General features: G+C 53.9%; 3 protein-coding genes across 8 annotated transcripts in view; all 3 read right to left on the bottom strand.

Moving 5' to 3' along the window:
- Positions 1-2,376: 2,376 nt before the first annotated feature.
- LOC140251599 (thymosin beta-15A homolog) lies at positions 2,377-3,873 on the bottom strand. The gene is made up of 3 exons (XM_072335568.1): positions 3,761-3,873; positions 3,366-3,470; positions 2,377-2,911 (listed from the first exon to the last, which is right to left on the bottom strand). Exons 2-3 carry the CDS (start codon positions 3,463-3,465, stop codon positions 2,874-2,876), a joined length of 138 nt encoding a protein of 45 aa, XP_072191669.1. The 5' UTR covers positions 3,466-3,470; positions 3,761-3,873; the 3' UTR covers positions 2,377-2,873.
- A 1,342-nt stretch (positions 3,874-5,215) lies between these two features.
- PRPS1 (phosphoribosyl pyrophosphate synthetase 1) lies at positions 5,216-15,788 on the bottom strand. Its single transcript, XM_072335423.1, has 7 exons — positions 15,535-15,788; positions 13,482-13,665; positions 13,033-13,131; positions 11,278-11,402; positions 9,999-10,172; positions 8,782-8,941; positions 5,216-7,058 (listed from the first exon to the last, which is right to left on the bottom strand). Exons 1-7 carry the CDS (start codon positions 15,654-15,656, stop codon positions 6,966-6,968), a joined length of 957 nt encoding a protein of 318 aa, XP_072191524.1. The 5' UTR covers positions 15,657-15,788; the 3' UTR covers positions 5,216-6,965.
- Positions 15,789-18,948: 3,160 nt separating this feature from the next.
- FRMPD3 (FERM and PDZ domain containing 3) overlaps positions 18,949-27,078 on the bottom strand; it is a 44,073-nt gene continuing 35,943 nt past the window's right edge. For all 6 annotated transcript variants that reach the window (XM_072334514.1, XM_072334515.1, XM_072334512.1 and 3 more), the window contains 2 exons: positions 24,396-25,208; positions 18,949-23,846 (listed from right to left, as the gene is read on the bottom strand). In XM_072334514.1, coding sequence (XP_072190615.1) covers positions 20,983-23,846; positions 24,396-25,208 — 3,677 coding nt within the window. In that variant the 3' untranslated portion in view covers positions 18,949-20,982. The remainder of the gene's footprint in view (positions 23,847-24,395; positions 25,209-27,078) is intronic.

Below are 27,078 nucleotides of genomic sequence, written 5' to 3'. Positions count from 1 at the left end.
TGGAGATAGGTGGAGTCACCACAATGTGGGCATGGGATGGTGATGGAGGTGGCTGCAGCGTCCTGGCAGTGGGAAGGAAGTGCCCTGGAGCAATGCTGGAGGGGAGCTTTGGGGGCATGTCCACCCTGCCCTCATTCCTTGTTCTTTTCCCACCTCAAAGCCCACTGCTGCTGCACGGCTCTGTGTCTGGCTACCACCTGTCCCTTTGCCTGGTGATAGAGGTAACTTCAGGTGATCAGCTGCAATCCCTGCCCGGCCCTACACCTTCCTGCTGGGCATTGCTCTGTGCAGGTCAGAACCTCCACCTCACTCTCACATCCTCAGGGTGCTGCAGCTGCTGCCCAAAATGGGGATAAATCACAGAGAGGGGCCGGGCAGGGGGAGCACAGGAACAAAACCACTTTTCACGCCATAATCCTTTGTAATAAAGCACTGAGGAAAGGGGAGAAAGACCATAAACAATGTCTCCTGTGTGAGGCAGCTGCTTCCCTAAATACAGCACAGCTCCTCACCGTCAGCTGCCCCTACCCAGCCACAACTGCCACGTGACACCAGAGCTGCCTTCCCCATCACAGCACTCCCCTCTGCTCATGGCACGCTGTGGGAATGCCTGCAATGTGGTGAGGGGCCCCGAGGAGCAATTCTGGCCACTCTCTGGAGCTGGCTGTTGGTCACTGCTGCATGTGTGGACGCAGCAGAGCAGCTTCCTCATGCTCAGAGCAATGTGAGGTGCAGCACAAAGCTCCCCACGCTGAATGTGCGCCTCCAGAGCCTCTGAAGGGCTCTGCTGCCAGGGCTGTGGCCAAGAGGGCAGGGAGCTGGGAGTGCACCAGCTTCATATTATTATGGGCTAAGCCTTACTCAGTGGGGATGAGCAAGCTGCTGCTCATAAAGCTGACCTCCCGGGCATTATTTTGAGAGCAGTAATAACTTCTCGGCTTCTTGGGGAGGTGTTGGTGCATGCTGAGCACTGCGCTCAGTGCTGCTGGCAGCTGCTGGCTTGCTCATTGCTTTCACCTACTGCTGCATCCCCTCTGCTTTCCCTTCCTACCGAGCTCACACCTGCACTGTGCACACACCGTGCGTGCATGCATGGCTGCTTCCAAACACCTCCTGTGCACGCCGGTTTTCCCTTGCAGCTCATGTTTGCTCGCTCTCCCCTCTCTGCAGCTGTGCTTGCACAGCAAGGGGAAGCGGCCCCACGCCACCCTGCTGGGTGACAGCTCTGCCCTGCACATGGAGGAGCTGCAGATTTGCATGGCTGTGAAGCCCAGAGCACGGCTTCGCCTTATCGCAACGCCTGGAGATTATCTCCTTGCAAACCCATGGGGCCAAATCCCCTCCCGGCTGAGTCAGTCCCAGGGGAGGGAGGGCAGGCACCCATCCCAGCCACGAGCCCTGAGCCGAATCGGCCCCGTGCTGCTGCTCACCAGGTATTTGTCCCGCAGAGCCCAAATTCCTCCCGCCGGTGACTCAGCCGCCTCCTCCCTCCTTCACAGCCGATAAAGCCATGGGAGGAAACCGCCCCAGAGCAGCCGGACGGGGCCCCAGTGGGGAGGCAGGGATACTCCCAGGACACGAGGGACTGTGGCACTCAGCCCCTCGGGGATGGTGACCACACGGCACGGCAACGCCTGCACCCACGCTGCCAAAGCCATCATAGTTTGGGGCCACCAGCCTGGCAGGCACCGCAGCTGCCCACACAGCCAGCTGGTGCTGGGGTGAAAAAGAGAAGGTCCAGGATAGGGAACGGGGGCAGTGTTGGTGGAAAGAGCTTTTCTGTAATGGACTTCCCATTACCGGCCAGCCCTCCTCCAGCAATGGGGACATCTGGGGTTCTTTGCCCTCAGAGCTGATGATAACAGGGTTTGGGTGAGGCAGCTGCTACCTCCCTCCCACCACTCTGGTGGGGACAGCCCCTGTTGGTCGGTCTGCTCCCGTCTCTGCAGGTGACCCTGGAGAAGGTGAAGAAATGTTGGGAAACCACAGCAAAGCCCTGGGAATGCCCACAGAACCTCACTGCGCCGGGCTAGGAACAGCTGAGAGGGCACCAAACCCAGCCCTGGGGCTGCTAAAAGCTCCTTCTGCCAAGGGCAAGGGCTGAAGCAGGTGAGGAAAGGGCTGCACCAGGCAGCAAGGGGATGGACCCAGCGCCAGTGGGACCTGGGCCAGCACAGGAACTTCCAGCCCAGCCCCGCAGCAATGCTTGGGGCAGAGGACACCAACTGCTCAGAGCAGGAGGTTCAGTCCCCACCCTGAGCTGGGTTGCTGCTGTAAGGATCCCTCTGAGCAATGCCAACCCTCCAACCCTGCCCTTCCCACACCCAGGGCTACACCTGAATAATCCCCAGGGAAGAAGCCACAAAGCAGAAGAAGGTCGTTATACTTTTGTTTTTATTTTATAATAAACTTCTCATTTTTTTTTCCCCCAAGGAAGACAAATTGTGAGTGAGGCTACAGAACACCATCAGTGAAAAGGATGCGAGACACACCGAGGCCACGGGCTGGCCAGAAAGGATCCTGCTTCCCCCCAGTGCAGAGCTCTGTCCCCACGAGCCTCCGCAGCCCCCGCTCACCTCCCCATGCACCAGAGCAAGGTCAGCACGGTCAGCTGGGCAGCACCCACAGGGTTGGGTTGGGCTGATGGACTGGGGCTGGGGGGAGGCACGTTTTGTGTCCCCCATTCACCAAAGCTGCCAGCGAGGTGGGGCAGTGGGTTAGGAGATACGGCTGGTCTTTAGACGTGCACATGATGGAAGTGAAAGCAATAAAAACCCAACAAAAAAACCCGGATGATTTAATTCATAGAAAAGGAAAACAACCTAACAAAAAGCAATCAATCAAGTGGTGGCTCTTCCTGCCAGACCATCGCCCTAGGAAGACTTCACACATTCCTTCTCCTGCTCGATGGCTGGAAGAGAAGAGACGGGTCCATTAATCCCCACTGCTGCTCCGTAGGAGCTCCCATTGGAGACGGCTGCAGAGCAGAGCCCGGCGATGGGGTTTATTGTCTGAAGCCAAGAGCAGCAGGCAGAGGGCACCGAGCATCTCCTGCAGCTTCACACCGGGATACCCCAACCCAGGGCGGGGCTGCGACCCACGGCAGCGCTTTGTCCCAATGGCGGTACGGCACAGGGAGCGCCCCGACCCCCCCCCCCATCCCCCCCTTCCGCCCTCGGGTGCGTTTTTCTCAGCTGCCCCGTCCGCCTCTCCCCACGGATTCCTCAGCAGTGAGATCAGCGCTCGGGATACCCGCTCCTGGGATACCCGCTCCTGGGATACCCGCTCCTGGGACACCCGCTCCTCCGGCCGTGTCCGCGGCCGGTCGGCCCCCCAAGCCCCGGCTCCTTCCCCTCCGCACTCACTCTCCTTGGAGGGCAGCGTGTTCTTCTCCTCCGTGTTGGTCTTTTTCAGCTTCTTCTTATCGAATTTCTCCACCTCCGACAGGTCCGGTTTGTCGCACATTTTGCCTGCGGGAACCCCCCGGCTGCTATCAGAGGGGCACCGTGCTGGATGGGGGGGGGGTACGGTAGCACCAGGCAAACAAAGGCCGCCCGCCGGTACCCGGGGCGCCGCCCCACCGCCCGCTTCACCGCGGACAATAGCGCAGGGCGGGGCCCTCCGCCTCCCCGCACCCACCGGGGGGACCCCCGCGTGACGGCCCCGAAGGGAACGTGGGGCAGCCGCTGAGCTCCAAGGCTGAGCGCAGACAGAGCCGCCCGCCCGCCCGCACAGCGCCCCGCTCCACACCGCTCCGCACCGCTCTCGGCCGTTCTCCGCTCCCGCCGCTGCTCCGCTCCGCGCTCCCCAGGTGAGGCTGAAGCGCGCCGCGTGGGGCGGCGCTTTATATACCCCGGCCGCCGCCCATCCCGCTCTCCCATTGGCTGCTCTGCCGCCCGCGGTGCACGCTGGGAAATGCAGTCCGCGTTCTGCTTGCCGCCGCCGCCGCTTGGAGCGCTCTGGAACTACAACTCCCGTGATGCCCCGCGGCGCCGAAGGAGGGTGCGGCTGTGTGCGCCGAGCGCCGTGGGAAGGACGGACCCCCGGGGGCTGCGATGCGGCAGCGGCCCCGCAGCAGGGCTGGGCGGGGGGCGGGCACGGAGAAGCCCCCTCCGCTCGCAGCGCCCGCGGCCACCAGCACAAGGCCGGGCCGGGAGCGGCGCTCGGCCCCTTGCGGCTCTTTGTCTGGGCACAAAGCGGGGACACGCCGCCCCCCCAGCACACTGCGTTACACCGGGACACGGCCCGCTCCTCACAGCCATTGCGCTTCGCCTTGCTCCGAGCACAGGCGGCTTTGTTCAGCTTCCTGCTTCCCCCATTACAGCAAGGCGGGCTGCTCGCCCTCCATGCTGCTGCAGCACCCCATCTAACAGATACGGTTCTCGCACAAGGAGATGCTGGTGAGAACTATTTGGGACGTGCCTTGTCTTGCTTTGCAGCAGTCCTGCTGCCTGCAAGGTGCACACGGCCAGCCCGGCCCTTTGGTCATCCCCAGCCGGAGCATTAACTGCAGAGCTGAGCTGACACGGTTATGATTGATACATTCCTTCGTGCTGCTGCTGCCCACTTTGAATCCACAATTCAGGTATTCACTGATCAGCCCTGAGATCTTTTACAGAGGAATCCTAGCGATGGTCTTCAGCAAAGTCCACTCGAGGCCACAGCCTCACGATGGTCCAGTTCGGGGCACAAAGACCACTCTGAAGTCAAAGACCTTTCCCTAGAGCTGCCATCTCATCCCTTCCATTTCACTTACACTTTCTGGGCCTACAATGTGCATTAAGAGAAACAAGACTGTCGTTTAGGTGAACAGGTGCTTCTCAGAACAATCCTGCTGTCTCAGATCATTAGCTTGATGCACAATTCTTCGCTCATGCTCGCTCAACGATTCAGGTTTTACCGCAGCTGAACACTGATGCGAACAGATCTGCTCAGATATGTGACCAAATAGAACAAGAGAAACTGCACAGCCACAGCCTAAGTCCACAACATGAGACACAGACAAAAGCCACCACTCCCAGCAGCTCGGGCCTAAGCGTGCTCTCCTGTGCAGTGTGGGCACAGCAAACAGAACCTTGCAGTCAGCCCTGCTGCTAAGCCAGGCGACCCACCAAGGTCCCTTCCAAACCACGTCCCTACATCACAAGTGACCTAACTTGGAGGATGCACACCATTTCTGCAGGGGTTTTAAAGGCACTTACAGGCAGAGGCCACGTGTTGTTGGGTTGGTTGGTTGTTTTTTAAATAAAAGTTTAATTCCTTCATCAGGTCACATATTTAAACACAAATGCTGCTGAAAATCCTCACGCTGCTGCTCTGACGTCCTGGCTCTCAGCTCTCGAGGCGTTGGCAGTGCAGCAGCAGGGCTCCAAAGCAGGAGGCAGGAATTGGGCTCTCGGCACAGCTCAGTGCAGGATGCAAAGCAAAGCAAAGGACACACTTTCCAGACAAACATCAATTGTTATACAAAAGAAGAGAAACCACAAGAACAACAACCCTACGCTGTAATAGAAGTGTTAACATTGCCACAGGACAGGGATTCCAGGAAGGGAGAGGGGAGAAGTTTTCATTAAAAGGCACAGCTGAAGTAGTTACTTCCCCAGATCTCAACCCACCTTCTTCTCAGTCGGTTCCACTTACGCCCTTCCCAATGCTGGTTACCCCAGCAAGTCATCTCGAGTTCCTTCTTTTCCCTTTTCCCTTCCCCATCTCACAAACAAATCAAGGAGGAGTGCTTATAAAAAAAACAGAGCATAAAACAGCTTGGCCTGTAACACCGTAAGTCCAGGAGAGACTTATATATAAGATTGTCTGGTACAGCTACTATGTGTTCAAGTTTTGGATGATACTTATTTTTACACCCCAGAGCCTCAGCCTACTCTAGTTTTGGTATTTTCCTTTCGGGCATTGCCCAGCAGATTGGTTTTGGATCTGCAGTTTTCCCAGTGCTGTGTAACAAGAGTCCCTTCAACCCATTGCCAGAAGCCAAGCTTTTGTGGGGTGGAGAGGCTTAGTGACCAGAGTACTGGTGCAAACAGACCAAGGTACACGTGCACAGCATGTCCGGGTGCAGCTACAGTACATGACAGCAGTCCTCCAGTCAGCAGCAAAGCTAATGGGAGCTTGTGAAAGGAGGAACTGGTTTTAACCTATCCTAAAACCTACAGCCCACAACCAGGTGTCCTCTGCATAAGAGGGAGTAGAATACGTGCCCAGGGAACACCTTCAACACTCAGTTAACACAACAGCAAGGCAGTACTGCAGACCATGCTCTCAGCATTCTGTTGTACGGCACATTAAAGGACATTACTTCAGAAATTAAGGGGAATTTAAGTCTCCAAACTACACCAACCTCCCTTCATAGGAGGAAGGTGTAGCTGAACCACCCCCAGGTGTGAAACATTCCTAGGCGTCCCCAGAGCTTCAGCTATGGTCACAGCTTGGCCAAGACACAGCCTTCCTCATCCCTCTTCAAGAGCTGGCACGTGTAGAGTAATAGGACAACAGTCTCTTGGGCTCTTGTTGTACATGTGGACCCACATGTCCTAGGGCGATCTACTTCCCAAACAATTCAGGGTGTGCACACCAGGTCACCTAACCCTGCCCACAGACAAACCCTCTCCTCACCCCCCCCTCCCTCCCTCCAAAGCCAATTGTGGCAATGTGCCGTGTGTCAGTCCTGCTCTCCACAGATCTGCAGTATTGAGCCAATCCTACTGATGAGCCCCCACATACTGGGCTGCTGGCAGAACTGGAGCGTTACAGAGATGAGCTTTACGGCCCAGCCTCCCAGTGCTGGGGTCAGAGGCAGTAAGCCTGGCTTAAAGCAGGAGGAGCTGTGGAGAACTGCACTGGAACAAGCAGAGTCTTCTACTGGACTTTAACAACAAGCTGAACAAGTTTTGGTTTTTTAAAAATAAAATAAAAAAAAAAAAAGCCATACAAGCAGAAGCTGGCATCGGTTGTTATAAAGGGACATGGCTGAATAGGTAGGAGACTGATTCCCCATTATGAGTCCTCCTGATGGCTTCCGCAAGGATCATTGAGATGTCGATCACCTGGAGGGGAAAGAGACATCAAACCTGTGAGAACGGTTGATAAGTCAAGAAAAAAAAACCTCAAGAGCAAACTCACTGCCCCAAACTTGTCATGGATCAGATGGAGACAAACTACAGCTCCACACGACGTAGGGATTTACTTCTCTGTCCCTCTGAAGATCCTGTACATACAGCACTACAAGAAATATTTCAGTGTTGACCTTCCCCAGGATGACAGTCTGTTGCCTTCCTCTGCTGAGAGACTCCTTAGACTTTTACCCTATTCCACGTAGCCTGGGACTATCTTATTTGGTCTGTAGGTTGCAGAGAAGTTCAGGGAGTTTACAGCAAGTCCAAGACTACTTCCCTTGAGTCACGAGGCTTCATCATTGCCACTACGAGGTATTATCACAGATGAAGCTACAATGCTTCAGTTCAGTGCCAAGTCACTGTGCTGGCTCCACCTGGTGGGGTAAACCAGTTAACAGCAGAGAAGAAAAATCAAGTCTCGCACTCCAGCTCTGAACCCCAGCATCAAACACTTCAGTACACTGCAGTCTCTAAGCAGCACTACTGATGTGGTGCATGAATTAAGTGAAATTTATATCTAGCATCCTTTCTTCTGGATAATTTGCCTGGGAAGGAAGGAGGGAAAAAAAACCCTTAAGAGCTGCAGCAGCAGGCACAACATGGGACTTACAACTGCTACAGTTCCTTATGTCCAAACACTGAACAGCAGAGTTTACTGTAAAAGAGTGACATGTGACAGCCTGTAGAACTACTCCACTAATCTCACATGCCTTCATCCTATAGATCTGTGCTGGGACTCAGTGTTGAGGACATCTTTGATTGTGAGCACTACAGCAGTATCTTCACAGCTGCCTATTTTCATGTGGACAGCAAAGTGGTTTCCTTTTATCTTTTCTAAGTACCTGAGCACTGTGTTGTGGAGCTGCTACCTGCCCTCAGCCTAACCAGCACAGCATGGAATGAGGCTGAGCTCCCTTCTTAGGTCACTTTTAGCTGTTCCACTCATACATACGGTTTCCCCATACCTTTCCCCCCTTCACAACACCTTCTCAAAAAAGAGCCATCTGGATAAAGAAATCCACATAAAGGGTTGGTTGTAGGCCTAGAAGTACAAGGCAGTGTTTGAAGTAGACACAGCCTTTTGAATCATGCTTCCCCCCCCCACACACACACACTTGTTGTTATGAACTCAGTAGCTTCTCTGATCTCCCAAGGGCATCAGGAGAGGCAGCAAGAGCAAAGCTTTTCCCACAGAGACCAGAAATCCTTCCAGACAGCTTCTTCTGTCCTTTCTTTTGTGGGAAAACAAGGCTTGTACCTTCCCCTACTGTGGTGAGGTTATCATCATTAGCAACTGGAGAACTTCCTACCTCCTGCTTTCTGCTTGAGTACATGCCCTTTGCATGCAGTACCCACCCTCTGCAGGAGTGACAACTGCTTGCATACACTGTGCCCCCCATGTGATCAGTGTGATCTGCTCTAGGTAAGGCAAGAGCTGAAATAATGACTTAAAAGTAGAAGTCTAAGTGGATAAGCAGGTGTCTTTCATCGGTGTAACAGGTCTGCTAACCCTCAGCAATTAGAAAGCAACACTGGTCAGTGCTGGGAAGCTACAGTCTGGTGATACTGCAGTAAATATTACACAGTATTGGTGTATACACACACTATTGGTGTACACAGACATTCCCAAGAAGAAACAGGAGGAGATGCTCACCTGGATTTTAGGGCACTGCTTCATCTTGTCCTCCTGGGGTATCGTGTTTGTGACCACCACTGCCTCAAAACAGGCGTTGTTGATCCGAGAAATCGCCGGCCCAGAAAAGATCCCATGAGTTAAGATGGCATAAACTTTGGTGGCTCCAGCTGACACGAGCCTATGAGCAGGGGAAGGGGAAGAGAGGGATGAGGAACTACTAACCAGCATTAAAATGACATGGGTACAGGGCAAGGGGTAAGCAAGGCCATGTGGGGAAGCAAACAGTCAAACAAGTACCAGAGAATCCACCAGAAACAAGTTACACATTGCAACAACAATCATCAGCCCTGGGATATCTGGGTTGTAACACACAGATCCACCTTCTGTGGCTTCTGTCAACACAAGGGGCAAGTGTTTTACCAAGTGCTGGCTCTCCTAGCATAGACAGCTGATAAAGCCTGGAAAACTTACTGCTAATACAGATGTGTGATATTAAGGTGATGGTTGAGACAGCATTTAATTATATCAGAATCAATGATGGCAACCTACCTACATTAAACTCAAGTGCAAGAAATCAAACATCACTACACTCACCATCAAGAGAAATACCCACCAGCCATACTGTGATACAAACTGCTTTCAAATAAGAGAGAACACCCAGCTACTCATACAGCTAGAAGTTCAGCTACACTTTCCATTATTTTCTTATGAGGGCTGGAGCAGCTCTCCTATGGAGAAAGGCTGAGGGAACTGGGCTTGTTTAGCCTGGAGAAGGCTCCAGGGAGACCTCACTGTGGCCTTCCAGTACTTGAAGGGAGTGTATAAACAGGAGGGGGAATGGCTGTTTGAGAGGGTGGGCAGTGATAGAACAAGGGGGAATGGTTTTAAACTGAGACAGGGGAGGTTTAGGTTGGATCTTAGGAGGAAGTTTTTCCCCCAGAGGGTGGTGACGCACTGGAACAGGTTGCCCAAGGAGGCTGTGGATGCCCCATCCCTGCAGGCATTCAAGGCCAGGCTGGATGTGGCTCTGGGCAGCCTGGGCTGGTGGCTGGCAACCCTGCACACAGCAGGGGGTTGGAACTGGATGAGCACTGTGGTCCTTTTGAACCCAGGCCATTCTATGATTCCATGATCCTACCTTGTGAAATGTCACATGCAAATCAGTGAATTCATTAGCCATCCCTAACAGCAGTTGTTTCTTTCAACTGAGAAAAGCATCAGGCAGCCCTACTCACTTGTCTGCAGCATGACAGATGGTGCCACACGTGTCTGCCATATCGTCCACCAGAATGGCCACCCTGTCCTTCACATCACCCACCAGCACCATACGATCCACCTCGTTGGCTTTCTTGCGCTCCTTGTGAATGAGGGCAAAGTCTACATTCAACCGATCTGCAATGGAGGTCACTCTGAAGAGAGAACAGTTTCCAAACCACACTTAACTCCACAGTAGCTTCAGTCAGATCTTTTCTAGAACTGAAAAAGATGCTAAGACTGCAGTAAAAGAAGCTGTCACTGCATCTGCTCACTGCTCCCCATTGCTAAAAGTGACCACAGAAAATCTTTCCTGGAGGGACTCAGACTTTATGTACTGCTACTGACAAACAGTGATGTAAGAGCATTGCTGGTCAGAAGTCAGGTGATGCCAGCTGACTTGGCACTTCGTGGCCTGCATTACGCAACAAGGAGCTGAACACACAGAAGGCCCTGACCAGCCCACCTGGACCACAACACTGCTGCAGGAAGGCACCAGGTTTGGCTCTTTGTAGCAGATGGTTGCAGTCATTCCATAGCGTGTGGCTCAGGTCAGCACACATCAACATTTTAGACTACGAGTCTCCTGGATTCAAGAATACACCTGCTCTACTTTGCTGTTCACATGTAACCGCTACATAGAAGCATCCTAATCTGACACCATTCCAAACTGCCCACAAACTGCTGTTCATCTGCAGAAAGATGGGAGACTGGCAGACTATCTAAGCACAAATGTGCTGCGACATATGCTGCTGCTCTTAAGAAAGGAACAGTCTATCATCTTTGCTCTCAGAGAAGAGGACGAACAGCAGCAGGCTGAAATCATAGCAAGCAATTAAAATTAAGAGCAATAAAGCAAGAAAATGCCTCAGTAGACTAAATACCATAGAGAGAACAGCCTAGATGGAAATGCAATATTCACCAGCAGGAGTTACCCTGTCTTGGCATAGGAACATGAGCTACATGCTCCTCTCCTTCAGCATGCATAATTCCCTTCCTAGAAGGATCAGTTTTAGTCCACAGGATGTAGTAATTGGCTGACTCCTACCTATGCAGCTGTGATTCTAGAATCTATTTCATTCTCCATGTAGCTCAAGAAACCTTCTAAGCATTCCCTAGGAAGAGTAATGGACTGCTCTTCCCAAGCTGTAGCAAGCTGGCAGATGGGGAATGTCTTCAGAGCAGGGTCACAGCCGGCTACAAGCATGCTCAGGAGTTCAGGTAGATGAAGCGGCATCTCTCCTTGCTCTGACAGCTTACCTCTTGGCTCCACCAGCGTCTGGTGAAACAATGGTGCAGTTCTTCCACTCAGGAATATTCTCTTTGATCCATTTCAGCACAGCAGGTTCAGCATACAAGTTATCAACAGGGATGTCAAAAAAACCCTGCAAGAAAGATGACAGGAACAGATGCAGCTGAAGGTCACATACCAAGACCAGAGATTGGAAGAAGACTGCTATGTTATCAGGCACACAGCCACGGCATTTTCTGCCTCCCTTTCTACTTCTCTCAACAGAATGGCAGTGGCCTTCGGGATATACAGAACAGTGGTAAGACTGGAACCAGTTTAGCAGTGTAAGTAACACTTAACAGCTAACACTTTTACAACATGGAATTAGTTCTGTCTCAAGTGGTATAGAAAACTAACATCAAAACAGCAATGCACCTGGTTGCACAACTGTGCGCCGATCCAGCAGACTGCTCCAGGTAAACCTCAAAGGTCACTAAAAGCTGCAGGTTAATGCCGGACAGGGAGCAATGGATAGGAGTGAGGAGGAGTACCCAGCACAACAGGCCTTACATTCAAGGTACAGGGAAACAGATCCTTCCTATCATCATTTCTGGGCACAGCAACCCCATACATCCTTTCCTGGTAACGAAGAACCAGGCTGAAACCAGACATGCTGGACAATGATCTTCACAAAACCAATTATTCAGCTCAATCTTATCAGTGTTGCTGCTGAAAGGTGATCACCACAGCAGGCATTGCTGCTCCAAGATGCCCACTGCTGGGCTCTGGGATCTTGTGAAAGTCTCAGCTGCACTCTCACATATTTTCTATCTGAAATGAAGCATTTCTTGGCAGCCACCACCAGAATTTACACTGACATACGAGTGGCTGCATTTTCAATGATTAAAATGACAGCAAGGCCCACCTACTTCACCAGGAAGCACAGAGCCCACCTCTCAGGATTCAAAACGCTTACATCAGATGTGCTACAAGCGTCCAGGTGTAAACTGTTTTCTTGGCCTCACAGCTTGTTCAAGGTGGAAAGAGGCCAGACTAACACCACCTCGCTGTCCCTCCTCTCCCTGCTAAACAGCTCCTGCTGTTTCAAAGCAAGCCCTGGTCAAAATTCCAAATGTTCTGTTGAGATGGCTCATTTCCAGCAAACCCATTGTTTTCTGTTCACCAGCAGCTTGGGAAGGGATCAAAGCCAGCCGCAGAGGAAGGGTGGAATGAACACAAGCAGAGTTGCCCATCTCGTCAGCAGCACGCTTTCATATAACTGTCCTGGTCAAATGAATGCTCATAAGCAGCTGTGCCAGCAACACCTGGAGGGTGTGCTAACCTCAGGGCAGCAGCACTGTTACCCACACTGTGACAGCGCTGCTCGCTCCTCCCTGACTTCCCTGCGTCAGGAAACTCTGCTCAATATTTAAGAGCACTAAATAAAACCATCCTCCCTCTGAAACTCCTCACAGGACCAATTAAGAACACAGAGTGCCCCCATAAGGTGACCAAGTTGCACGGATCATTTACTAAGCCAACATTCATTTATACATGGCTTGTTACGCTCGGTCTAATCGAGAGCAGCTACGATCTTATTTACAGAGGAACCTACTGCCCACCTCCCCACCCCCTTCCAACTGACCCTACAACTCCCTTCCAGCCCTGTGCTCTTAACTGCTGACTGCTGCTGTAGCTAAAAAAAGCAGATGACAGGAAAGCCTGCAAGGCAGTAAACAGGCTGAGATGGGAGCAGCTAAGTGCTTCCTGATTTCAGTTCCTACCTGAATCTGAGATGCATGCAGGTCCATTGTGATGATGTGATCTGCTCCTGCCACAGACAGCATGTTTGCAACCAGCTTGGCAGAGATCGGGGCTCGGCTCTGGGACGGGAAAACAGAAAACAACACTATTTAAGACAAGTTTAACTCCTTCATCAAGATGTGCGCCCTCCACCTCTAGGCAATGATTCACAAGCAGCTACTAAAAGAAGTACTCATTAACAACCGCATCTTTTCATCAGCTGCTGATTACAGGTTGGTGTATTTCCAAGCAGAGCTACAGCTTTGTGGAGATGAATCTGCAGCTCGATGCCCTCGGGTTTAAGTTAAATTAAGTTTTTATCTCTTCCTCCACATATCCAATTTCAGCTGAACCCTGGCAGGCAGGCCTGCCGGCCTCTCCAAGCGTGCACACATCTTCCCCCAGCAGAACCCCTTCCTGAATCCCTTACCTTGTCCTTTTTGTCCTGCCGAGCGTAAGGGAAGCAAGGGATGACAGCTGTGACTCTGCTGGCTGAGGCAATCTTGCACGCATTTATCATGATAAGGAGCTCCATCAGATTGTCATTGATTTCCCCACAGCCACTCTGCACAATGTAGACGTCCTCCCCACGTACGCTCTCGCCTATTTCCACACTGGGAACAGATGGGGAAAGAAGAGTTGGATCCAAACAGAAATTAAAGCTGCAGTTGTTACATATGCCTGCAGAGAGACCAAGGGGCTGCAATCCTGAGGGTCTGTGGGTGACAGCACCGTGTAATCACGGGTGTTTGGCACCAACACTGTTGCTTGTTTGCTCAGTAGCTATTTCATAGTGCTCACTGCTCACATTTAATGGTTCAATAAGGCTGAAAGCGCTCAGCCTCTGCTTTTAATCTCAATGCAAGCTAAGCATGTAAACCACCCCCCCCCCTTAAACAGTTCCTGTGCCCCTACAAAGCAGCCGTGTATAAGAGAAGCAGGGATGATGGCCAGTCAGCAGGGAAAGCCAAGCCAAGCTTCCAACAGAAGCCATGCTGCAGCAGATTATTCTATTAGAGCCCTAACAGCTTTTCACTGCCTTCAACAGAGAAGCCCTCCAGCTTTTCACTCTGGAAAGGCTTTTGGGGTTAATTTCCTCCTAGATGTAATGCACGCTAATCCCTGCTGATGAAGGCACTGAACACAAGCCAAAGGTCCTGTTTGCCAGCAGCACGCCGCCAGCTCCAACGTGTGTTGGGACACCTACACCCAAAGCAGGGCTGGAAGGCATGCAGCCACCTCAGGTTTTCTCAGCTTTGAGGTTCTTGTAGAAATGCTGTACAAGCTGAAGCCCTGAGCGCTGCAACAGTGAAGTTTAGACAAGCTTGTCACAGATGTGGAAGGAACCCAGAGTCACTCGAGGGAGGACAAATCCTCCCCCAGCTTCTTCCAGTGCTGGGGATGCCTGCAGGAAGGTGATTACGACCCCCACCAGCTTTGTGCTCAGAGTACCTGGAGACAGACCTTTAATGTTACTCATTGACCACCTCATCTTCCCCCTTCAGCTTGTTTTTGCTGAACACCTGGCCTTGCTGCTCCACCTCCACCAGCAAACTGCTAACTTGAGACATCTTGCCGTGCTTATTGCTCAAAGCCTTCCCAGCGGGCTAAACTGGGCTAAACTAACAGCACACGGTGCTATCTCCCACTGTACTTTAATACCAGAGCTTAACATTAGAGCTCATTCAAGAGTGTAAGAACACAACTGAACCGCTCTGCTCTTGTTTTTCAGCATGGGCCTTGAGCTGATGGAGGTAAATAAGATCTGGAGGTAAATAAGATCTGCTGGACATTCAGAACCCACATCGGTGCTCACACAGGGACCTGCTGGGAGGGACATGGACACAAGGACACCAACATCCACCACACAGAGCCTTATCACACCTATGTGCACAGCGTCATGGCAGCAGTTACAGCACCACGTAATGGAAACAACTCGTGTCTCAGACTGTTCTGGGCAATCACTCCGGATTCCTCCCATCACCCCGGATACGGCACACGGCTGTTTTCCTCGAGATATTTCCTATCTTGGCACGCATCTTACCCTCTCCTTTCTCCTTAACTCCACAGACACAGCGAGGCCGCCGCTTCCAGGGCCCGTGGGGAGGCCCGGAGCCGTGTGTGTGTGTGTGTGTGTGTGAGTGTCACTCCCCGCACACCTGCACCGCACCTCCAGCCCCGCCCCGGCCCCCATAATGTCAGTCCCGCTCTGAGCCGCCAGAGGGCGGGCAGGGGGCGCCCCCAGCCCCGGGCCCACCGCCTCAGTGCGCCTATGGCAGCCCCGCGCCGGTCCCGGCCCGTATCCCTCAGCCGCCGGCCCGTCAGAGAGGCCCGCGAGGCGCGGCCGCCCCCCGCCCCGCCGTGGCAGGCCGCCACCCGCCGCGCACTACAATTCCCAGCAGCCCCCGCGCGGTGGGCTCCGCGGAACCCTGTCGGTGGCCGCCGCGCTGCCCGCCGGGAGCTGTAGTGCGGCCCCGCCTCACCATGTCTCCTGGTTGCTGAACTTCTTGGTCACCACCTTGCCCAGCTCCAGGCCCAGGCGGTCGGCGATCTTCTGCGACAGGTCCTGGTGGGAGCTCCCGCTGAAGATCTTGATGTTGGGCATGGCGGCGGCTGCGGCGGCGGGAGCGCTGCCCTCCTCCTTCCCCTCCTCCTCCTCCTGCCGCTCCCCGCTCCGCCTCGCACCGCGGCCCGCAGCGGCGCTGGGATCCACCCGCCTCCTGCCCGGGGACGCGGCAAGGAGAGCGCAAGCCACGCCGGCCCGCGGCTACTCCGCCATCTTACCCCTTCCCGCCAGCCGCGCGGGCCCTTTATAGACTCCTCGCGCCCCAACGGACACGCCTTGGCGCTCTCTCATTGGCTACGCTGCCGTCGGGGGCGGGTCCTACCCCGACGCTCCAATGGCGTGAAGGGCGCGGTGGGCGGGGCTTGGCCCGCTCTGCCGAACGCCCAAACAACGGCGCTCGCTGGGGAGCGGCGAGGTGTGCGCGCGTGCTCCCCGGGTGGGCGGGGCGGAGGGCAGGAGGAGGCGTGTGATTGGTCGCTTCCTGCCCGCCTGCCCGGCGATTGGCCAGAGGGGCCGCGGGGATGTGAGGGGGGGTTGGGGGGGTAGAGTTGGCCACGCGCTTGGCGCCCCCCCACCCCCCTCCGGCCGCCATGATGGATCCCCCGCCTCAGGGTTGGGAAGCGGCCGTGAAGGAGAACGGGAAGGGCGGGCCGTGGGCCTTTGCCTCCAGTTTGTTGCTAAAAACGCCTCATTTCGTTAATAAAGTCAGAAAACATCAGTCAGATGCTGCCCGGCCGCTCACATGAGGTGGGTGGGCGTTGCTGACAGCCCTGCTCCAAAAGCACATGGCTGCCATTACCCGTATTAACAACTCCTGCACTTCAGCCCTTCTGCTTTCTTACCATATGGGTGCTTTGCATTACACAGCAACTGGGGTTAATGGCCGGAGGAGCCCCCTTGGCTGTGTGGAACTGGTTCAGGTTTCTCGCTACAACCTCTGGTTATCCTGTGGGATAATAATGGATTTCCGCCCCTATATTTCAGTGATAAAGCTCTATATTGCAACAACAGCCTGGAGGCCTCTCCTCCTTACACACAGCCTGCAGAGGGTTTGCTGCCTCTTGGAGGATCTGGGGATGGATAACTTCCAGGCCTGGACATATTTGATTCCGAGCCGTTTCCTTCAGCCTTGGCTCAGACGGAGGGTTGGACAGCAAGGTGGTTACCAGGACAAAAGTCCATCCATCTTAACCATTTATTGCTCTCAGAACAGGATAACGAGGGGGTTTTCTTTATGGAGGAGAAGCTTTTAAGCAGCCTGCAGCTAAGGCCAAGTTAAACAAAGCCAAGGAGCTCGCTCGGGAGGTTCCCCTACTTCAGCTTTGAAGAGGGGTTTGCCTGGATCTGCCTTCGGCTGGATGCAGGCAGGGGTTGGGTGGCTGAAATCCATTGGCTCCAGTTTGGCTGTCAAAGGGGCACTCTGGAAAAGGACTGGATGTGAAGGTGGATGGGAGTGTTTTTAAAGTGCCCGATCCAACATGGCTTGCTTCGGTTCGAAAGGCAAATGTAATCAATCAATTGAATTACCCACTTACAGCCTAAGGAACTGTATTTAATTGCCATTTGCTTTACCTTACAGAGTGGTACTGGTTGGCTTTGGTGTTGGGAGGAACCATCCGGGAGCCTGAGCTGCTGTGTTCCCCTTTGGAAATGCATTGGTGTTCAGCTGCAGAGATGCTGAAAGCACAGGAATGGCACTGCTCCCCTTTTATTTACCCGACAGCCTGGAGGTTCACTGAATCAGAAATGGTGTTGTGTTCCATGGCTTAGGAATATATGTTCCAGGAAGCTTTAAGCAGCTCATTCACACCATGGGATTTCATGGCCTTGCCAATCAAGACAAGCCATCCCTTTTCCCTCTCTTGGCACATTCCTGCATACAATTGCTGCTCAATCACCACCAGTTCCCCCAGGACCCATTTCCATGCTCAAAGCCTTTGGCTGAGAGTTTTGTTTTCCTTCTGTCTGCCTTGCGGGCTATCCAGTTAATGAATGACACTGGGTAGGAGCAGCACAAGTCTGCCCTTTGGTGCTGGAATTCACCACGTCCAACGCATTCACTGCTATGAGCTATGGCCCACCTCCACTCTTAGGGCATTCAGATGTCAGTCTGCTTTCCAGTGCTCTCACTTAACAACTCAGAAATCTTCTGCTGCTTCTCTGCCTCTGTCGTCTTTCTTTTCCACAGGGATTATTTTCACATAAATCCCCTTTCTGCTACTATCAAACCCTATAGGATCAAATGAGAACTGTCTTGTTTCCAGATCCTTACTGACTCTATTAGAACACTCTATTCTTTCCTTTGAAGGGGGTAAATCGCTTAATCTTAGGTATCCCATTGGTTCCAGATGGGTTGTGTTTAGGATTGGAGGTCACCCATACCACACAGCTACACACAGCATCACCGAACCCATGTTCTGTTGTCAGGAAAAGGACTATACCATAGGAAGCAGTGTTTCAGGCTGAATGTGGCTCTGGGCAGCCTGGGCTGCTGGTTGGTGACCCCGCATATAGCAGGGGGTTGGAACTGGGTGAGCATTGTGGGCCTTTTCAACCCAGGCTATTCTGTGATAAGAAGCAGTGCAGACTTGGAATTAGAAGCTCATGGAAAGTGGTCACAGAACACAGCAGCATGTAAGCAACCATTGCTTTCCATTGCCATGCTGATTGCCCACTAGATGGTACTGAGAGCTCAGCACCGGCTCCAGAGCTGCTGGTAGAAGTGCCTGCTGTCAGTGACGTTCTGGGGCTCTCTGTGGTGTTAAAAAACCTCTTGGCTTTCCCAAGGTTTCGATCCATCCCCAGCTTTATAAATAGCTGTCCCAGTCAGTGTCAAGCACCATTTGTTATGTCAGCATGGGGAATGGTGTGATGTGTATTAAAATAACCAGCCCCGGGGGAATGGAGAAGTGTGTGTGCACCAAGGCTGCTGCTGTCTACACTTTAGACAACACATTCAGCCCCCGTACAGAAAGCGGCCCAGTTCCTGAGCCTGTGTGTGCCCGATCCACATCAGACCTGTATGGTCCCTGCAGGCTGTAGGGTTTGCAGGGGGCACCATCAGCACCTTCCTGCTGCTGTCATGCCAGGCAAACCACGTCCCCACTGCAACCTCACCTGTAGCTAGGAGACTGTTTGCACTGCTTTGGCATCAAACCTGCTGCTCTGTGCCCTCCTTTCCTAGCCCAGCACCGTCCATACGTGCATTTCTATAGCAACAAAAGGACGTGTGTTTGCTTGTGAACAGTGCTTTGCACAGAACAGCCCTACTTCAAAAACACAAAGCAAAGACCCCACGTGCTCGTTTGGATATTAAGATGAATATATTTAATCTTTCTTGTTTGTAAAACAAGACATAAATTTGTGTATATATATATATATATATAATTTGTATATATATATATTTAATATATATATACTATATACAGACCATAAAAAAACTTTTTTTTTTTCCCCTCTGTATGAGACTATTGGAGGAGGAATGGAGTCGGCGTCACGGGGAGCTCGAGGAAACGTGGAGCTTTGTAATAGATAATTCAGGGGGAAAAGAAAACCACAGCTCCCTGTCAGCCTTCAGCATCACTACAGGCTCTGCCCAACGTGGACTGCAATCTGAATCGGCTCTTCCACTCTTTGTTTGCTACATGGTTCTGGAAAGCAGGAGGCAGGAGGATCCCCTCTGCCTCGCTGATAGCAATGGCCGAAGCCCGGCACAGCTGCGGGCTGGGGGATGTTATTGCACTCAGTAGAGGATGCGCACGTTAAAAAGCACACTGTGCACTTCCATAAGTCTTATGGAAGAACGAGAGATCTCAAATGTGCATATTTATTAAAAAATAATCATAATAAACAGGGATGGGAAATGATAGATTCTATGGAGATCCCTGACCATGTGCTCAGCCAGCTGTGGGGCAAGCTTGTGGGCTTTGGCAGCCCTTTCCCCTCCTGCTGTGATCTCCCTTTCAGTCTGAGATGGGTGCAGGGGGCACAGGGAGCCCCGACCCCCCTGTGCATGAGGTGTGTTGGGTGCACGGTGAGGTCCATGCGATGCTTAACCTTGCATTTACTCCTCCTGGCTGCTGTGTTTTGGAGGGTGGGTGAGTGCACTGGAGCACCAGTTAAGGCGGACTGATTGATCAGGTCTAGAAGCTAGACTGGGAGGAAGAGGGCAGCCACCGGGGTGTGAAGGAAAGCAATTAGGAACCATTTTTACTACTCATCCAGAAGTAAAAAATAAAGAAAAATCAAACAAACCAGCAAAAAAACAAAAACAAAAACAACCCAACTCTGAATAAATAACCATTATGTGGTACTAAGTAACGCTCCTCATGGCAGTCAGTCCAGTGAAGACAGAAGAAGGCTCCCAGCCCGTGGCGAGGAGGGCAGGAGCAGCACTGCCTGGCTCAGGAGGAAGCCATGCCTCAGACCAACCCGACCTGGGCTCCTCTCCCATGGGCAATGTGAAAGGAAGCGGCAGGAGAGGGGATGGGCTGAGCCTTCAAGGCACAGACCTGCTCTGGACAATAGCATGGAAGAGGTCTCCTCTCAGCTGCTAGCCCAGCTGCTGGCTTGCACTGGTCATGGAGCTATTTGGGTCTCTGCAGGCTTTCTAGCATGAACACGGCCATCCAGCAGAGGATGGAGAACAACTCCCTGCTCACACAGCATTGAGCTGCTGCCTTACTCAGGCAGTGCTTGTGTGCAGGACTGGGACATCAGTGCCTAAGCTGTGGGAGTAGAGCCTGCAGGGGGAACCTAACCCTGTCCTAAGAACGTGGCATCCTCCCCATGCTAACATTTCCCAAGCCCTAGCACAGCAGCGGGGAGCTGCATCTCAGCGATGCCTTCTGCTGCTAATTACATTGCATCTGTGGGCCAGGAAGACCCCGGAGGCAGAAGAGCTGCTTACGTGGCAAGACACTGGTCTGGCTCCAACCGGACCACTGCCCAGGTGAAGCCGAGCGGCATCAGCTCAGTCCCTGCTCACTGCTGGTCACCATGCACAGTGACAGAGGGGGATGGTGCCAGCTCTTGGTGTGAGGGAGGCCCAGAACCACTCAAAACCCAACGAGCGTGGCAGTGGGATGACTGTGCCTCCCGAGTGCCGGACAACAAGCCGTGCAGCTGCTTGAGACCCCTGACAAGCCGTCTGCACGGCCTGCAACAAGGCATGGATTTCCCCTTCTAAACACCTCCAACGTTACCATCCCTTCTGTCAAGAATCAACGTCTTTTTTGCTGCGGACCTCAGCAGGTGTGGCTTTCCCTGCGGACAGACAGACAGACATCCTCACCAGACCTAGGCGATACGAGAACCACTGACACACAGCCCGGCACACGCTGGCCTGTTGGCTTTAGCAGCTGGTTTACTTATTGATCAGTGTCTTTAGGGAGCGCGTGAGCGTGCTCATCACGGTGGCTACCGTGGCGGACTGGCGGGCGAGCTGCTCCACCGTCTGCTGGTGGCTCAGTGTTCTGGCCGTGGACTCCTCCGCCGCCCGCAGGAGGAAGGTGTAATTTCTCACCACTTCCTCCACCTTTGTCAGCAGCTCTTGGCGCTGGGACTCCGAGCGCACGATGTACACCAACCTCACGAACGTCTCGATGAGGCTGCTTAGCACCTGGAAGCTGCTCGTGATGGCGGACAACATGTGGGTAGGGCTTTTGTCAACGGCTGCCACGCGGCGGCAGGACGCCCGGAACTCCTTGAACTTGAGGGCCAGCTCTTGCTTGTACTCAGCCAGTTGGGAGATGTAGAGCTTGCAGTCCCGGACGTCGGGGCTCGCCACGCACTGCCGCAGGATGGTCAGGAGCTCGTTGGTGTCCAGCTGCACTTGCAGAAACCCATTGGGCAGGCTGTAGGTGTGGCCTCGAAGGATGTTGATCTTTGCCAAGCTTCCCTCAAAAGTGGAGGTCCTTAAATCTATTTCCTGGGTTTGACTGTCGTTGGGACTGCTGCAGGCTGTTGCGTCCAGGACCTGAAGCGTCCTGCTCATCACTGGGACCATCTGGTTGTCCAGTTTCATTCCCGGCAGTATCTGCATGGGGATGGAATAGGACAGCTCATCCTTCTCACTCCCATCATCAGCAACATCGCATTTCCTGTAGTAGAAGCAGTACCGGATGGAGCAGCACTTCTCATCCTCCATGTCTTCATCCCGCAGCTCCGCAGGACTTGGATACAGCTCCTCCTGGACAGAGAACACCGCCGAACCTTTCTGGTTCTTTTTCTCCTGTGCTATTTGGACATAGGATGGATCAGCCGCCCCAGCGGCTTCCTGGATTTTGCTCTTCAGAACAGGACAAAGGATGCTGGGCTCACACTCCTTCTGAGGGCCCTTCTGCCTGGCCGGGTAGATGTTCTGGTAGATGTCAGAGGACAGTGATGTCCTGTCAGCCTTATCTAACTCACTGACGCTGTAACGACGCAAGAGCTTCTTGTACTGTGGAGCACCAATGCATTCCCCTCGGGAAGCACACGTTGTCAAACACGACACATCGTTTTCTGGATCTGACCGGTAGTCCCTGGACTCTAAGCTCGTCGATCGTATCCTCTTGCCTTTGGAAGGGCTGCTCATGCCTGTCAACCTAATCGCTTCTGTCTGCTGCTGGTCCTCGGTGACCTTATCCCTGCCGTGCCTCTCCAGTTCTGGCATCACCAGCTGGCTGGGGGGTGGTCTCACCCCCCTGCAGATCCGCTTGCAGTCACAGCTGCGCCTTTGCTCCCTGGACATCCCTGGGACCTTTTGCACAGGGCTGCTCCTTAGCTGGCAGCTGCAGCGCCCCGGTGCAGGAGGGTGCAGGTACTCCTGTGGCGGGAGGTCACCTTTGCTCTTTGGCTTGAGCAGCTCTTCCAGGAACTCCAGTTCATACTGTTTCACTTTCTGCAGCTGGGCCTGCCGCTCATCCGTCTCCTTCTTCAGCCGGGTAGGAAACGTAGCAGAAAACAGGTTCCTCAACCTGAAGGGAGCTTTTGGAGCTTTGGGTTTAGCTGGGACATCAGCATCCACCTGGGTGGCCTCCAGGATCTTGTCTACTTTTTTAGAAGGCACGGTGCTGATCTGCAGGCTCTCAGACCTGGGCACCAGCTGGATGGGACCCTTGGAATCCTCACTGGTGCTCCTGAAAATGCCAGCAGGTGATGCAGAGTGCAGATTGCTGCTCTCAGCTTTTAAGCTTTTGGCCGAACTTTCCTGTTGTGTTTTGTCTCCTTGGTTTGAAGGAGCCACGTGTTTTTGGAAGATGAGATTCACGGCTTCCCCCCCTGCCTTCTGGCTGGGCTCTCCGCTCACTGCTTTTCCCGGGGCATCTCTACTCACCTTTTGCTGGAAGCTTTTAGAGGCAAAAGTCTTACCAGGCATCATTTCTTCACCTCCTGAGGTGGGATGCAAAGCTTCAGCCTTACTGCTATGAGCTTCTACAGGACTCGGAGAAGCTTCACTATACTGCTGCTGAGGGAGTTGCTGTTGCTGCTGACAGTGGCACAATGGCTCTGTAGTTAGCTGACCTCCTTTGAGTTTCAAAGGCTTGTTGCTGGCTGATACACAGCCACCGGTCCCATTCATGGTCTTCTCTTCTTTGGATGCTGCTCCCACTTGAGGGGCTGAGCCTTTTGCATTTGCCACCTGCTGCAGAGCAGCCGAAATGATGGCTGGAGTTACAACACTTTTCTGATCCAGGAGGAGTTTGGGGCTCGGCAGAACCTCTTTGGGCATCTTCTCTTGTAGATCCTGTGACTGCTCTCTGTTCGGTGCAGCTGTGGTATGCAGAGGTCCCTCAAAGGCAGCTTTTGTGTGGCCTGCACCTTTACATTCAGAGCCTGGCACTGCAGCCCCTCTGTTCTGCTCGCTATGCTGGGAGGTGAGCACTGGCTGGGCAGCCACGGTGTAACTCTGCCCAACATTCTGCTGCTCCTGTTTGCTCTTGCAGTTGGTAAGGCTGGGGGTTGGGTGAGAGAAAGCTGGCTTCACTGAGGGGCTCGTCTCCTGGCGGGTGAGGGTGTATGGAGAGGTGAGGACAGCCTGGGCAGCACAGCTCTGGATTCGGAAAGGCAAGTCCTTTCTGGCCAGGAGGTTCTCTTTGTTGATGTGTTGAGCGAGGAAGTAGGCTGCGTTCTGGTGCTGCTTCATAGCAGAGACCATCTCTGAGACATCGGTGAGCTCTGAGGAGTTGGTCTCATGGCCAGAATCCAAGGATGACTCAGGTGTGATGGCGGCCAGAACGATGAGACCTGGGGAGGGACACAAAGAAAGTCCCACAACAGTGCCTGTGCCACACCACTGTGGGGAGGAGAGAGGAACCCATTGCAGCAGGAAGGCCCCGGTGCGGCAAGAAGCAGGATCCCATTGGAGACCATTTAGTCACTTCCCCCAAGTAAGAGTTAATTCATTTAAGAGATCACTTGTCAGCACGGAGCTGGCTTGCTAGCTCCATTCAGCTTCTGGCCCAGGAAGAGGCCTTGGGAAGGGTTCCAGTGTGAGTGAGAGCAGGGCTGGGCTGCAGGGAGGTCTGTGGAGCAGGAAGGGAAACTCAGCAGCAGCTGCTGAGCCACAGTGAGCGGGCAGCAGAGGGAGGGGAGAGCTGTGCTGCGGTGCTGCAGGGCTGCCCGGCCCCAGAGACTGCAGCATGCCCTGGGAGGGCTCACCCTGCAGGAGCTGGGTGCCAGCTGGCAAAGGCTGAGGGATGAATGGGAGAAGAACAAAGGGAAGGATGGAAGGAAGGACGTGCTGTAGGAAAGAAAGGTTAAAAGGGAAAAAGAAAGACACGGCCGCTCCGCTACCTGCTGTCTGCTGCGGCGGGGGATGCGGGCAATCCTCAGAAGCGGCCAGGGCTTCCAGCGCCTGCAGGGTGGACACCAGGGCATCGTCCAGCTCCTGGGCATGGTCCCGCACCGTCCGCGTCTGCACGCTGTCTATCAGCGTGACGGGGATCTCATCGTACAGGATGCTGCAGAGGTGTCGGCCCTGCTCCTGGCCCTGTGCGGCCGCCCGGCGTTTGGGGTCGTCCTCATCCGAGCTGTTGTCTCGGAAGCCGGGCGGCGGGGCGGCGATGGCGGGGAGCAGAGCCGTCGCCTCGTCCTCTTCCTCATCACTGCCAGGAGGGGGGAGCGACATCAGGTCCACCATGTTGTCGCGGGTGCCGCCAGCTTTGCGTGAGGCCAGCCGGCTCCGGAGCTTGGCCTTGCAGGACTCGCAGTAGAAGTGGGCAGCATCGCTCCGTGGGTGCGTGTCGATGGTATGTGCCCGGGCACGGCTGGCGTGCCGCTCACGCTGCAGGCCGTCGGGGTCACGCTCGTTGGCCGCCCCGTCGTAGCCTTGGCCAGAGCTCTTGGATGTGGGGTCAGATTTGGTCCTGGGACGTGTTTCCTCGAAGAAGATCAGGTTTTCGTTGATATCCGTCCTGCTCTCTCTCTCCTTCCTCTGCTCTCGCATGTGCAGGTAGCAAAAGCTGACGAGCTCCGGGTCCGAGGCGCGGGCTGCCCGAGGCCTGCCAGGGGGGGGGCTGCCGGTATGGCCCCCCATGAACCCACCCTCCTTCTTTCCAGCGTGCCCCGCCGCCGTGGGCCGGGGGAGGTGGTGTGCGTCCATGTAATCTAAAGCCAAACCACAGCAGAGCGTCAGGAGCGGCAGCGGGCGGAGGGGAGATGAGGACGGGAGAGCTGCTGCCTGCCCGGTGGGTTCTGCCTGCTCTCTGCCCTCTGTCCTCCATAAACATGGTGGTGATGGAGGCATTGGCCTCCCCACCGAGTGTGGGTTATGAACGCGGAGCTGTTGGGTGTGTTTTAGAATGGCTTTTACACGAGTCTGGCCAAGGCTGGTGCAGCTTGATGGATGCAGGAGCAGCTGAGCCTCAGCCAGCAAAAGCCCAGGGCACGCCGACAGAATGTGCTGCTTCCCGGGGCTCTGCAGCAACCACACTGCTAAATCACAGCCATTTCATGGAGTTACATATGATGGCGTTTCAGATGGGAAAGTCTCAAACCCTAAAGCTGCTTTTTCCTGTTTTCTTTCCGCTGGGAATCGATCGGTGACATCACAGACCTGCAGCACAGCCCATCGCTGCCCTTTTTGGAACCTCCTTCAGACGCTGCAAGATCTCCGTGTTCCTCCCTCCCCACCTCCCCACACGGCTCTGCCTTAGACAAGCCACAGTGAATTCCTTTAACCTTCCCTGACAGATCTGTTCCCTAAGTGCATCAGCCTGCTCTCAGCTCACAGCTGGGCTCAGTCCAGGCTGGCCAGCTGAGCAAACAGCTTCTTTCTGTGCAGTACCAAAGCAAGAGAGAGCAAGCTCCTTCGCAGGGAGGCAGGAGCGGAGCTGCCCAGCACAGCCAGCACCCCAACCTGGAGCTGCTTCTCCCAGCCACCACTGGGACTCAGAGGGCAATGGGAACAGTGTGTCTGCATGTGTGAATGAGGACCTTCGGCCTCACCCTGATGCTTCAGGAGTGAGATGGCAACAAGGAATTACCCTCCCTATTTCTGCGTCACATTGGCCTCGCCGAGCTCTCACACTCAGCCACTTCTGCAGTGAGCCCAGCAGCAAGCTGCTAAATGTGATGTGGTATTGCTCTGCTCCCTACTGAGCGTTTGGCTGTGATGGGCTCCTATCACTCCTCTCTATGCAGCTGAAACACCGCCCCAGCTGGCCAGTGGTCCAACCCCCCGGAGGGGCATCTGTGTGCAGGGCTGAATTGTGCAGCTGTGCTGAGAGAGGCTGCCAAGGGGGAGCAGGCTCCGTCTTAGCAAGTGTGAATTAAATCAAATAAATCCTAATTAAATTCATTAGCTCAACAAATTGGACCATTTGTCTCCCCAAACACACGTTTGTATTACACTGTTCATCACCTGCAACGCTAGAATTTGAATCAAAACAATCTCACACTCGTTTACGGCCGTGCTGGTGCTCAAGGAAAGCAGTTGGATGATAGAATGCAATGCTGCTGCTGGTGGGCACTGTTAGCAGCGGGTGATGTGGATCAAGGCAGAGAAGAAAGGAGCACCCGTGCAGACCTGCAGTGCGCCAGAGCTCACCAACACCAGCCTCACCCTGCTGAATGGGGCTTTTGCTGGCTGCCCACCCCCGAGCAAAGCCAGAACGTGTAAAATCTGTAATCCAGCTGCTTTCTATGGGATAGAGAGTCCTGGTAAAGAGCTGGGATAGCAGCCGGCTGCTGCTCTCATGATGTGTGCTGGGGGACTGCGGGGGGAGGAAGGGGCAGGAGGGTGAATTGCCACAGTGGGGGGGGGCAGGGGTCTGCGTGGCTCTGCAGGGAAATGCTGAGAGTGGGATTTAAGTAACAGCATCCAGAGCCAGCACGCATTTCTAAGCAGGACTGCAGTTCAGCAGGAGGGTTTAATGTTCCTCTGGGAAGATGGATGTACTCTGCTCCAAGGCAAGAGCACAGAGCAGGGCTTTATGTGGAGCTTCAGATTCTGGCAAAGCCTGCCTGCAGCCTGGGA

The sequence above is a fragment of the Excalfactoria chinensis genome, chromosome 4 (genome assembly GCF_039878825.1).
Source record: "Excalfactoria chinensis isolate bCotChi1 chromosome 4, bCotChi1.hap2, whole genome shotgun sequence".
NCBI classification, from domain to species: Eukaryota; Metazoa; Chordata; class Aves; order Galliformes; family Phasianidae; genus Excalfactoria; species Excalfactoria chinensis.
The sequence above is the reverse complement of the archived record's forward strand: the minus strand, read 5'-3'. Positions and strand labels throughout refer to the sequence as shown.

Coding starts and splice junctions, on each gene's coding strand:
- LOC140251599 (XM_072335568.1), bottom strand. CDS start 3,465: ATGTGCGACAAACCGGACCTGTCGGAGGTGGAGAAATTCGATAAGAAG. Junction 2,912..3,365: donor CACGCTGCCCTCCAAGGAGA/GTGAGTGCGGAG, acceptor CTTCTCTTCCAG/CCATCGAGCAGGAGAAGGAA.
- PRPS1 (XM_072335423.1), bottom strand. CDS start 15,656: ATGCCCAACATCAAGATCTTCAGCGGGAGCTCCCACCAGGACCTGTCG. Junction 11,403..13,032: donor TGCATGCATCTCAGATTCAG/GTAGGAACTGAA, acceptor TCTTTCTTGCAG/GGTTTTTTTGACATCCCTGT. Junction 7,059..8,781: donor AGCAGTGCCCTAAAATCCAG/GTGAGCATCTCC, acceptor TTTCCCCTCCAG/GTGATCGACATCTCAATGAT.